This window comes from Neodiprion fabricii, chromosome 6 (assembly GCF_021155785.1).
Source record: "Neodiprion fabricii isolate iyNeoFabr1 chromosome 6, iyNeoFabr1.1, whole genome shotgun sequence".
Classification (NCBI taxonomy): Eukaryota; Metazoa; Arthropoda; class Insecta; order Hymenoptera; family Diprionidae; genus Neodiprion; species Neodiprion fabricii.
In genome coordinates, this window is record NC_060244.1 from 14,789,466 (window position 1) to 14,801,648 (window position 12,183).

General features: G+C 35.8%; 1 protein-coding gene across 2 annotated transcripts; it reads left to right on the top strand.

Annotated features, from left to right (window-relative positions):
* Positions 1 to 378: 378 nt before the first annotated feature.
* Positions 379 to 3,120, top strand: LOC124184831. Of its 2 annotated transcripts, XM_046574938.1 has the most exons (4): positions 379 to 1,021; positions 1,561 to 1,734; positions 1,868 to 2,146; positions 2,228 to 3,120. In XM_046574938.1, exons 1-3 carry the CDS (start codon positions 841 to 843, stop codon positions 2,134 to 2,136), a joined length of 624 nt encoding a protein of 207 aa, XP_046430894.1. In that variant the 5' UTR covers positions 379 to 840; the 3' UTR covers positions 2,137 to 2,146; positions 2,228 to 3,120. The 2 variants fall into 2 exon arrangements, with proteins under 2 accessions (XP_046430894.1, XP_046430893.1); XM_046574937.1 differs by lacking the exon at positions 379 to 1,021 and having other exon boundaries at positions 1,072 to 1,734.
* Positions 3,121 to 12,183: the final 9,063 nt, after the last annotated feature.

The following is a 12,183-nucleotide window of genomic DNA, read 5'->3' on the forward strand; positions in this document are numbered from 1 at the left end:
GTATTTTTGCAACGGCTCATTGAATTAGCGGACCAAAGCATGTTTTCGTAGGAAATTTGACGCTCTACAAAAAAGGTCCTTACAAAGTTTTCGATAGTCACGCTCCTTCAAAAGTTATTCGAGGTCAAAGTTGAACTTACAAAAAAATTCAATGTTTTTTTTTTTTCGATGATACTATGAATCTTTTCTCAATATTTTGCTAGCAATAATATTTTCTGATGTATTTTTGCTATTCGGAGATTTTTTTAACTTTACTTTATAAGTAGATTCGTCTTTCGTCACAAAACTTTTGGTTTAGGCGCTTTTTTTTAAACGAATGAACTGAAGTTACTTTATTAAACAAAAATTACTTGCAGTAGCTTATTAAGAAATGGAGTTCACTTTTTTACCGACATAACCAAAAAGACACATGTTTTGATTTTCCTCGTTACTGTGCCACATTGTTTCTAACTCTCTTTTCAATCGAACTTCAGATATTACTATTTATTATTTTGCTCCCTAAGTTTATTGTTTTGTTGTTTGTTATTTCATTGACTATTATGGAAAATAAAACATACTTAATTGGTGATATCAAAGAAAATCTTGTTGGACTAGAATTACCAACAAACGGTGAGGTTCTATCAGCGTTCTTATATCAGCATTGTATACACAAACTAACATTAGAAAAAAAGTGCTTCAAGTACAATAAAAAAAGTTGAACAAAAATGGTTACAAGCTGGACTTCCAACTTGCAAAAATTATCATGCTGTGCAGAAAGTTTTAAAATTATTTAATGAATGGTTGAAACTCAAGAAACGTCAATATCGAAAAAAAGCTACTGCGCAGACAAAAAAAGAGACAATGTTAAAAGAAAAGTTTGTAAAATTATTTGATATTGCTCGTTTAGATCCGAAGCAAAAACTTGATGATACAAAAAAACTATTTTTGGAAGCTCAACGATCTAACAAACGTTATGGATTTATTGACACAAGTGCTTCAAATGAAGAAATTCATCAAGTTGCCATGGATATCGATGTTGATGGTTATTATTTATTTTATTTTTTTAGAAAACAATTATTTCATATTTTATCTCAAATAGGATTCCATTTGTTTCTTAAGTATTAGCTGTTAATCATATATATTTGTTAATGGGTATTAATCAGCCTACAACTAGTAGTCCAGTTCAGGATGGTGGTATTATTTCACGGTTCCAATCGACAACCGGTACAGAAACGACATCTGGAAGTCAACAATCAGAAATGTTTTCTGACTTTGAACCTCCATCTAGTCAGCCAAATCCTCCTCCTAAAATTGATGTAATGACTCCTGAACTTGTATCTGCCCTCGATCGAGCAAATGTTAGTAGTCCAAATGCTACTTTTATCTTAGCTGCTGCTTACCAAAGTATTGGAATAAATATTGAAACATTAAATTTAAGCGACAGTACTATCCGGCGAGCCCGTCTTAGATTTAGACAAGCTATCGCAGAGCACTTGAAAGAACAGTTTAGAACTGAAGATCGCTATACTATACATTGGGATGGTAAAATTTTAACTGATTTGACCGGTTCTGAATCTGTAGATAGAATTGCAATAATATTATCTACTTCGAATGTCAATCAACTCCTCGGTGTACCAAAAATATTTGACGGAACTGCAGAAAATCATGCTGTAGCCATATTAAATACATTGGAAGACTGGAAAGTTACTCCTTACATTAAGGCTATGTGCTTTGACACTCCAGCAGTGAATACTGGTATGGTTTGTTTCGTTATCTTTAATTAATTGAAAATCTAGTTAATAGCTACTAATTAATACTATTTTCTCACTTATGTTTCTCTTACTAATTGGCACCATCTTTAATCTACATATTCATACATTATTTACAGGAATACTAAATGGCACAGCTGCTTTGATTGAAAGAAAATTGAACCGGAAACTAATTAGGTTACCTTGTCGCCATCACATTTTCAAAATTATTTTGAAAGGAGTTTTTGAGGTGTTTTGGCCCACAACTTCTGGTCCCAATGTACCTATTTTTGGGCGATTTAAAAATTGGTGGAGCAAAGCCGATCATTTAAAGTATCAAAGTGGCATGGAAGATAAATTTGTTGCAAATGCCTTGAATACAGACAGACTTGAAATAATTAATCGATAATTTCTTAACGGTATATTTCTTATCATTTATATTTGAAATAGTTGGGAATTCGTGTTTAAAGATTTTAATTAACAAAAATTTTTTTAAACAGGTTACTCAGCCAAGGAATGATTACAAAGAACTTCTTGAGTTATCATTGATCTTTCTTGATGGTCTTCCAGAAAATGAAATAAGTTTCAAATGTCCAGGAGCGATGCATCATGCTCGATGGATGGCTAAGGACATTTACAGCTAGAAAATTTTCATGTTCAGAGACCAATTTTCTCTTTCTAAACGAGAAATTAATAGTTTGCGTCAAATATGTATTTTTATTATTTTAATCTACATTAAAGTTTGGTTGACTTGTTTGTTGGCATTCGAAGCACCGAATAATGATTTGCAATTGTTGAAAAAGTTACTTCTTTGCGAGGAAATTCAATCATCAGTCGTACAAAAAGCATTAAAAAAATTTAGTGATCATCTATGGTACATGAATGAAGAACTAGCAGCACTGGCATTGTTTGACAACAATGTCTCAAATGAAATAAAAAAAGAAATGTTTGAAGCAATTATTAATAATAAGGAGAGTAAAATTATTCGAGAAAATCGATACGTTGCTAAAGGAATCGAATTAGAATCATTTTTAGATAAAGATATAAGTGAATTCGTCTCGAAAAATTCACTCATGTTTCTCGAAGCCTTCGATTTATCATACGATTTTCTTCAAGTCGACGTATCATTATGGTCTAATAATGAAAGTTATAGAGATAATTTAGATTTTTTAGAAGACTTTCTGTAGTTAATGTCTCAGCAGAACGAGGTATTGCTCTGATTGAGGATTACAACAACTGTTTAACCAAGAACGAAGAACAATTACAGTATCTATTGCAAGTCGTCCAAGAACATCGTCGTAGTTTCCCAGATTGTAATAAAACAACCTTAAAATAGTCACAATTTGAGAATATTATAGACGAGAAATCTAAATGTAAAAGTTATAGAATATAACACAATAAATACATCTTACTCTAATTGGGCTTTTTCAATCATTAATTTTCCCATCGAGTCAATATAAAGTTACCTCACAAAAATGCGATGTTAAATAATAAACATGTTATCATGGAGAATCCATAACTGATGCACTTGACTATTTGAAAATGTAATTGTTCCGAAATCTATCCTCTTTATAACAAAATAATGAGAAAAGATTCATAGTATCATCGAAAAAAAAAACATTGAATTTTTTTGTAAGTTCAACTTTGACCTCGAATAACTTTTGAAGGAGTGTGACTATCGAAAACTTTGTAAGGACTTTTTTTGTAGAGCGTCAAATTTCCTACAAAAATATGCTTTGGTCCGCTAATTCAATGAGCCGTTACAAAAATACGAAATTGCAAAATTTAAAAAAATTTATTCCTGTGTTATTTAAACGGTAAATAGAAATTCCCGATGCGCGACCTCTTAATAATAATACTAAGGGCTCTGCTTTTACAGGCGTCTTTTCACACCTTCTCGGAAGTTTTTATGTGAGGATTTTGAAAAAAAAAAAAATTAGCCGTTTTTTTTGGATCAGCCTAGTACATATGTACATAAATACAATAGCTTTCTATATAGCTTACGTGTAATACTTCTGTGATTTATGTTTAGTTAGTTATATGTATTACTATGCTAAAAATTTGCTAGTCATATTGTTATAATTATATATTTGATTAGTCATTCCGGGAATACTTTCTGCAGTCTGACCGAACTGCGTGTGTACGGTGATTCAGAAAAAAAAAAATTTTTTTTTTTCCTTTCCAAACAGGTTCAAAAGTTTCATTCAGGTATACAAAGACATTAGTTAAAATTTAAGATTTTAATATTAATATTAAGCGGTGGCGCATAGCACTTTTCGATTTTCCATAAGAATAACATAGGATAAATGTTGTTTGCTTTTTCTAGTTTTTATAACTAGCTAACGAAGCGTCGTAAAAAAAATCTAAAGACAGATTTTTGTAGGAAATTGAATCCTCTACAAAAAAGCAAGCGTACATTTTACTTTAAATAGATGATAACTAATAACTAATTTTTGCAACAATGACGTACTACTTTCCATAGTTTGCGCTTTCTATAGAATTTATTTAGCCATGTAATGTATACAATGCTCGATGCCTTGTTATGATATCAATTTTCTCTATCAAGATTACTGTCATGTTTCACTTATACTGTTTCAATTTAATTTCCATGAGATCCTTTTCATACAGATTTCGTGATTATGTTTATAAAGTTAAAACGAGTTTGATTTCACTTTCATCATTTTATATTAGTTTTTATCATTTTGCATTTGTTTGGTGCAAACCCGATCATGGTTGGGAGGTAGGGACGGGTTGGGTGGGCCTCTGTTTGATAGCAATCTCCACGTGGTGAGACCTAGGAGATTGATGATATTTTCGTTGTTATATCATGCATTTGCTAACAGCTATTCGTTGCAATTTTCAATTTGAAACGACCTGTGACGACGTGCGGCCGGTATTCATAAATGGTTACGCATTATTTTCGAGACTGTATTAGGAACAGCTGTCAGCCCATCAAGCTATGCTTTGAGCTGACTCAAGACAGTCCTGCAAATCGAACCTGACTATGAATACCGGCTATTAGACTATTACCAGTCACGTGATCGCATTGCGTGGGAATACGGACGCCGGTGAATATAATTTTTGTTGAAATATTAAGAATGTATATCTATATCAACATACGTATGGGGAATTCTACGTCACGTCAATCAAAAAGTGACCTTGTATTTTTTCAATCTATTCATACTTTTTTTCACATGAAATAAAGGTGAAAAGAATCGATACGCATTTTGGTGTTCGTCCGAAATATGTTTGTTTTCGAAAGTTACAAGACAATCATTCAATTTTGATGCAAAAAGAGCGCTCATATATCCGGTTCTATTCGACGTGAAGACATCGTTTGCAGTGTATTTGGAAGGTGAACGAATAAGCTTTCATGAAAAAAAATGTAATGTTAAACATTACTGAAAACCCCAATTTTTGTACATAATTCAAATGTTTGACGATTTTTACCTAATTAATGACAAGTTTTTAAATTATAAAAAAAATAGTTTCGGGTTCCTTATTAAATTCTGTATTGCTAGTAAATTTTTCAAGTGGAATCTGAAAGGAGTCTATTTTTTTTTATTATTCATCAGGTGCTGCGTCGTGCCGAGCGCGATACACTGGGCTGTTGAAAAGCATTTGAAACAGCGTTGCCAACCTATCAGACGAATATTTCTTTAGATCGCGCCACAATAATTCTTTAGATTTCTTATTAGATGGCACCACAATAATTCTTTAGATTTGTTAATGGCGCCACAATAATTCTTCAGATTTCTTATTTTTAGGAGTGATATTTGACAGTATTGAAACTCAGTAAACATAGGAATACATAATATATTTTTTCGCTTTATAATATCAACATTTTTTTCTAGAAGTATGTAATAATAATTATCGAACGAGGTAACACAGACAGATTTATATCCTACATTCTGAATTGTAGGTATAAAGATATTAGAAACTTCTACTTATATATTTGCTATCTATCACATTTTGTAGCACAGTCTTAATTTCTTATCAATAACTTAATGTAAGTATCTCAATAGCTGACACTCCAACACCCAATAGCTGTTATTTATAGTTTCCAAAATTAAGATTACTGATCAAAATTGTCTACGCACCAAAGATGCAAATCAATAACTGAAAGCCTATGGAATGAAAACTAATTATTTATCAACTTTTACCTGAATAATTCAATGAGTATAGTCGAAATATGTCAGCTATCCAGACAGTAAACAGTTTCCTTAAATTTATGATGACTTAGGTTTTGTTATCTTAGTACAAATTATAAGTATTGATTTTTAGTTGTACATTTGCGATGAGTGCTTATCTATGACGTTTGGATTGACTACAAAATCGAAGCACTGATCATTGCCAATCAAAGTTTTAGTGTGCAGTATGCCGGACAAAGTTTCGGCTTCCAGACGATTTCTAACTTTGGTCTTATTAAGCTGGATTTGGGAAAATATTCGTTCCACCGCAGCACTAGAGTGTGGCAGGCAGTGCAAGTTCCTCGGACAAGTGATGAAATTTAACTGATCCATCACCTGGTTTAAGTTTTGAGACTGTCTCCCAATAATCAATACTGGGTGCAAGTGGCACATTTATTTCCAGATTTTTTAACTCCCTCCACTCTGAGTCCAGATCATTCAAAGCATTCTCGTGGACCAGGTTTGGAAATTTTTATGCAAGAGGAGCGATGGAGTTGTGTGACCTCATTTGCGTCGGATCTAAGAAGCCTAATTCTTTGAACACTGGGAGATTAGGGTCTTGGAAATTGAACCGCTTGACCAGTTGTTTGCAGGCTTCAATGTAAAATTGGAGACATCTGAGACGAAAATCTGAAAGTTGTTCCAAACTTAGTCCATGAGAACCATTTGATATGGACGCAGTAACTTTTGCACCAAGGTAGACCTCTTCTATCACAACGAAATTATGCGGATTATCAAACACAATTCTTTCAACAGCAGTGTTTCTAACATAGTCACTCTTAAGGAAGCAGTTCAGCAGCGTCTTGTATACCGTAGACACACGTGAATAGAGTTGATGGATTTTTGTTTCCTCCGACTGCATTTCAAGATTTAGGTTGGTAAAATATGGCAGTACATATTCCAAGAATTGGAGGTAAATTTTAACATACTTTTCTTTTAATCTGCTTAAAATCATGTCTGCTGCTAGAACTTTATCCTCATAAACTGCATCAGTAAAGAACAAAATGAGCGCATCGTACTGTTCGAGCAATCTTTTCACTACTTGTAGCAATGAAAGCCACCTGGTTTGTGAAGGGTGAAGAAGTTTGTGGGGCTTCAGGCCCAAGAACTCTTGGAATTGTTTAAGCACAGAGAGCCTCTTGTAACTATGTTGGATATAGTTGAATACATCTCTGGCGATATCTTCGATTACACGTGGTAATTTTTCACACGCATAATTAGCACATAATGCAAAAGAATGGCAGATGCATTTCATTAAAAACAAGTGCGGAATGTCTTTTTTCAACAAGACGGACAGAGAGTGATGAGTTCCGAACATATTACTTGCACCGTCACTTGCAGAACCAATCATATTCGATTTATATGGGATATTATGCTTTTTGAAAAAAGCGATAACGTGATCATACAGAGCTTGGCCAGTCACAATTGGTGTAGGAATCAGGGCAAGAAGCACATCATTTATCCGACCATTGTTAAAAAATCTGACTACTAGTGCCAAGTGCTTTGTTGCGCTGACGTCTGTGGATTCATCAACAAGAAGTGAAAACTTGGTTGTTTGGAGACACTGCACAATTTGTTCAAACTGACTATAACCTGTGACATTTTGCACTATTTTAGTGCACTTTGTTCTGCTGCAACTGATACCCTTAGCTACCTCAGAATCAGGACTTATAGCTTTAATCAATTTTGTCAGGTGATCAGCTGTATTCAAGGCAATATTATGCTCTACCATGAATGCTGCGATTCTGATTTCGGAATACTTTATCTGATGCGATACCTGTCTTTCTCTCTTGAAGCTCTGATTATTAATAACGGGTTGTTTCCTCAAAGTGGTGGCTCGCTGTACGTGTTTGGAAGACTTCCTGTGCTTGAGCAAATTTGATCTCCCACCAACAGTAGTGTAGTCAGCATTGCATACGTTACAGTAAAAGTGACGTTCATTTATCTTGCTTCTTGCCAGCCATTTTTCCATTAAGGGATCCTTTTCCCATGATGACATATACTTCTGGGCGTAAGGTTTTTTTTGGGTTTTTTTTAAACGTTTTTCTTCATTAGAATCAGAATGAACGCTGTCACTGTCCGACGCCATGATCAAAGTCAAAAACCGTGACTTCAATTAAATCTGGATTCAGTTTCCAGGTGAATTCGTGTCTCCTATACTGTAGGATAAAAATAAAACAGCTTATCGGTAAATTCAAGACTTAGTTGAATATTAGGAAATACGTCACAATTAGGTGCTTTAAATAACAACAAAGCTACTCAACTGTTTTGGATAAATAAAATTTGAAATAATCAAATAAAACTGCCTATTAATCTCACCTTATTATTGTTAGCCACAAGTCACATCACTCACCTCACGCCCGCGTGGATGAAAAATTTGAGGTTACAACCCTATAATGAAAAATTACGAATAAATATTTAAAAATCATAGTGTTTCGAAAATTGGATAAAATTATGGAAATCATAAACAATAATTGCATGAAACTTTAAATGTCTTTCTACGCAAAAATATGTATTGAGATTAGTTGAATATACAAACCTCCAACACGGACTTCGTTGATCGTTCTACAGATTTTTCCCGCCACAGTGCTGCAACGGCTGCACCACTACGACACCGCCACTAGTACCATCAACTTGTTAAATAAGTGCGTTCGCAAATTGCAGACGCTATCTGATTGGTGCATATTTTCTCAGGAGCCTCGCAATTGGTTGATTTTTAGCTGTGTTTCGATTTCACAACCATTCTAAGAGATTTCGCCATAAGTCTTAAGATTTGGTCAGAAATCTTTAGATTTTCTTCAGATTCCGGTCTAAACGTCAATATTTCTTAATAAGAAAACAACTTTTCTTTTTTCTTTGAACGGACTCTAAATTCTTTAGATCTAAAGAAATTTCTTTAGGGTTGGCAACGCTGATTTGAAACCGAATGCTCGTGAGAGGTGGAAGAGGCTGGCCCGCGTCACCCGCCCCACTCCGGCGACAGCTCGGCTGCTCCGTCTCACTTGTTTCTTACTCTCTCTCGCCACGGTTAACGCGGGAAGCGGAGTAGATCGCGCATTCTGGCTAGCCAACGCCCCTAAGTGAGAAAAAAGAAGATATTTGGTAGTATTATTAATTCTAAGCGTGATTTCGATGCCTTCAATTTTCGAAACTTTTTCAATCTGGCTAGATAGATTTTCAATATAGGGTATAGAGATGGTGTTCTTAAATTTGTCATTATCGTTAGGCTGATTATTAGTCTATATTCCAATCAATAGAATTGTACATGTTTTCAACTTTATACTTTTTAATATCATTGATGAATTTTAAAGGGTAGCCATTTGGAATAAGAGTTGTTTCCACGAGTTTTAAGTTTTTTTTTTTTTTGAAAAATTGAGGGTTTGAAATTTTAAGAAAAGGATCCAACAAAGCTATGGCGACAGATTTTTCATATTCCATAGGATGATCGAAACGATAATAAATGTATCTACCAGACCAAGTTTGTTTGTGATGCCAATCTAGGATTACAGTATTATCTTGATTAATCACCAAGGTGTCAAGAAAACTGATTTCACCATCTTTTTCCGAATCAATTGTAAACTGTATGCGAGGGTGCAAATTGTTGAATTTATTCAGAAGGAATTGTAAGTTTTCTTTTTTTTCACAAGTTATAATATTGTTACAAAGGGTGAAATCACCCGTTTTGCCCCCTTTTTAATGATGTAGTAGTCATCATAGATAGAAGACGTTTATAAACCTCTTATGTCTTTCAAAAGAATAAGGTTGCTGCGTCAACCAACATTATTGTAAAAACGGTCTTGTTTCGGACTTTAAACGAGAAACACATTTCGCAATTGAAGCTTTTTCACAACATTTTATTCACGCTTTTGATTTTGACTCGATAAATAAACTCGCGGATCCATATTTATTTCCGTAACGTCAGAGAACGTTACATTGGTGTCAGAAGCGGGATCTTGAGTTTCTTTTTAATCGAGTCAATTCAGTGCGCGAACTTTAACTATGAGCAATAGTCGTATGACACGCTCACGTCGAAGGGAAAGTGGCGGAGAGGAACCTTCCATTATGAAAAATCCGCGGGTTCCCGAGACAATCTCATCACCTTCAGTGGACCCTCTTCCAATTTCTTCGGCGGTCTCTCAGATTCATCTGCTGAAGATCATGTCCCAACAACAAGAAGTCGCTGAACGTCATCAACAGCAACTTCTGCAACTGCTTCTTGATCGACAAGAGCAGCGAAAGCAAGAACTCGTTAATCAACGAGGAAAACGAAAAAGAGAACTTGCCTCTCAGTTGGAGCAGCGAAGGCTTGATAGAGAAGCTCAAGAATGATCCGAAACCAGTCTTCATGAACTGTTCCGGACGACTGTGGCAGCTCTTCAGGCTGTCCATCAGGTGAACGGCTCAGGACAACCGGCTGTCACCCCTCGAGGTTCCAGAGTCGTTACTCCGCTTCCCTCTCCTGTTCCCGTTCCCGCTGTTCAGGAGGTCCAACATCCACGACGATTCCAGGATGTTCGAGACTCAAGGTCTGTACCTTTTATTAGGGAGGGAGATGAATCCCCAATTTGTAGAACAGGAGTAAATAATGGGGTTGGCTTTTCCAAGCCTCTGTCTCAGGTTCAGCCTCGATATTCTCATTTAAGTCAAATAAATAATTCAAGATTTCCTGGGGTTGCTTCTCAGATTAACGAGAAACCGTTTGATCCTTTAAAACCGCCGATTTTTGATGGAAAGATTCCATGGGCAGAGTATAAGCGTCAATTTAGCACAATTGCAAAGCATAATCAGTGGGACTCCGCCATCAGGGCCCACAGTCTTGCCTCTTGTCTTTGGACGCCGGCTTTGAATGTTTTAACGGCATTGTCTAGGAAAGAAATTTACGATCATGGAAAACTTAGCTCCGCGCTTAAATTAAGATACGGAAATGACCATTTGACAAAATTATATACAGCTCAATTACAGACCAGAAGACAAGGACGAGACGAAGACCTCGCGTCTCTTAGTCAAGACATTGAACGGCTTTCTCGTATAGCTTTGCCAGATCACGAGCCGTCTCGTAATTTATTAGCAACACAAGCTTTCTTAAGTGCAATCAATGATCCAGAAATTGAAATGGCCGTTGGGACATCGGGTCTCACTTCTCTGCGGAAGGCAACGGCCTAAGCCCTCGAGGTGGAGGCAATGAGGAACCAATATTTTGGGTTGAACAAGCTTCGTCGGATTGAGGTGTCCGAAAGCACCTCAGAAAGACGAAGTTTTGAACACTCGGAGGAGCCAAAACCTCAAAATTATAGAAATAAAAATAACAATAGTAATTTTAAACCAAGAAATCGAGGTTCTTTTCAAAACCAGCAAAACAAGCGTGTAAATAGGAACGCGGTCATGACGAGTCAAACCGGCTTGACCTGTATATTTTGTAAAAAAATAGGCCATGACGCCAATCATTGTTTTCTAATTAAAAAAATTGGTAGAGAACCGATGCAAGGCTCGAATCCAAACTCTTATAACTGGCGTAAGAAAAATATTAAAATAGGGGAAGCAAATCCTCAGTCGAGTTCTTCAACAGGAACTCACCCAAAAAACTAATTCCAGATGATTTGTCGGGGCGAAAATCATCGCAAATTGTTAGGAGTGAAAGCCCTCTTAGAGAACAGTTTTTAATTAGAAGTCTACGACAGTCTGGTCTTTACGCGCGCGGTACTGTAAATGGCGTCGATTGTCTATGGGTAATAGACACCGGCGCGGAAGTAAACGTAGTTCGATCAGATCTTTTTAAATCCGATGACCAGATTGTTTCCTCTTTATCTCTGCGAACAGCCACTGGAGAGACGACCCCGGTTTTGAGACAGGTTACTGTCCAAATTAACCTTTTTGGGTGTATCGACTCTCCGCATAAGGTTTTTACAGCAGATATAGAGGATGAAGGTATTTTGGGAATAGACTTTCTTACAGCTCATAGCTGTGTTATCTCGACCAAGAGAAATTTACAAGCTTCAAACAATCGCGAAATAACACTTTGTGCAAACAGAAATGGAATTTATTGGACTCCTCCTAGAATTTGGAAATAGAACTTTCCGAGGATGATTTTCAACAACATTTTCCTTCACATTTACAAAGCCTTGTTGAGAAATCTTCCATTTCGTTGAATCCAGCTCAGGAAGAATCGTTCAAATCTCTTTTGCTAGAATGTATAGATTCTTTCGCCAAAGATAGTGGTGATAAGGGCCGATGTTCTTCTGTCAAGCACCAGATCGACGTCGGAGAGC

Bases quoted from the DNA above. Each gene is read 5' to 3' on its own strand.
- LOC124184831 (XM_046574937.1), top strand. From the start codon at position 1,128: ATGGGTATTAATCAGCCTACAACTAGTAGTCCAGTTCAGGATGGTGGT. The intron at 1,735-1,867 runs GTATGGTTTGTT...CATTATTTACAG, and splicing joins CACTCCAGCAGTGAATACTG to GAATACTAAATGGCACAGCT.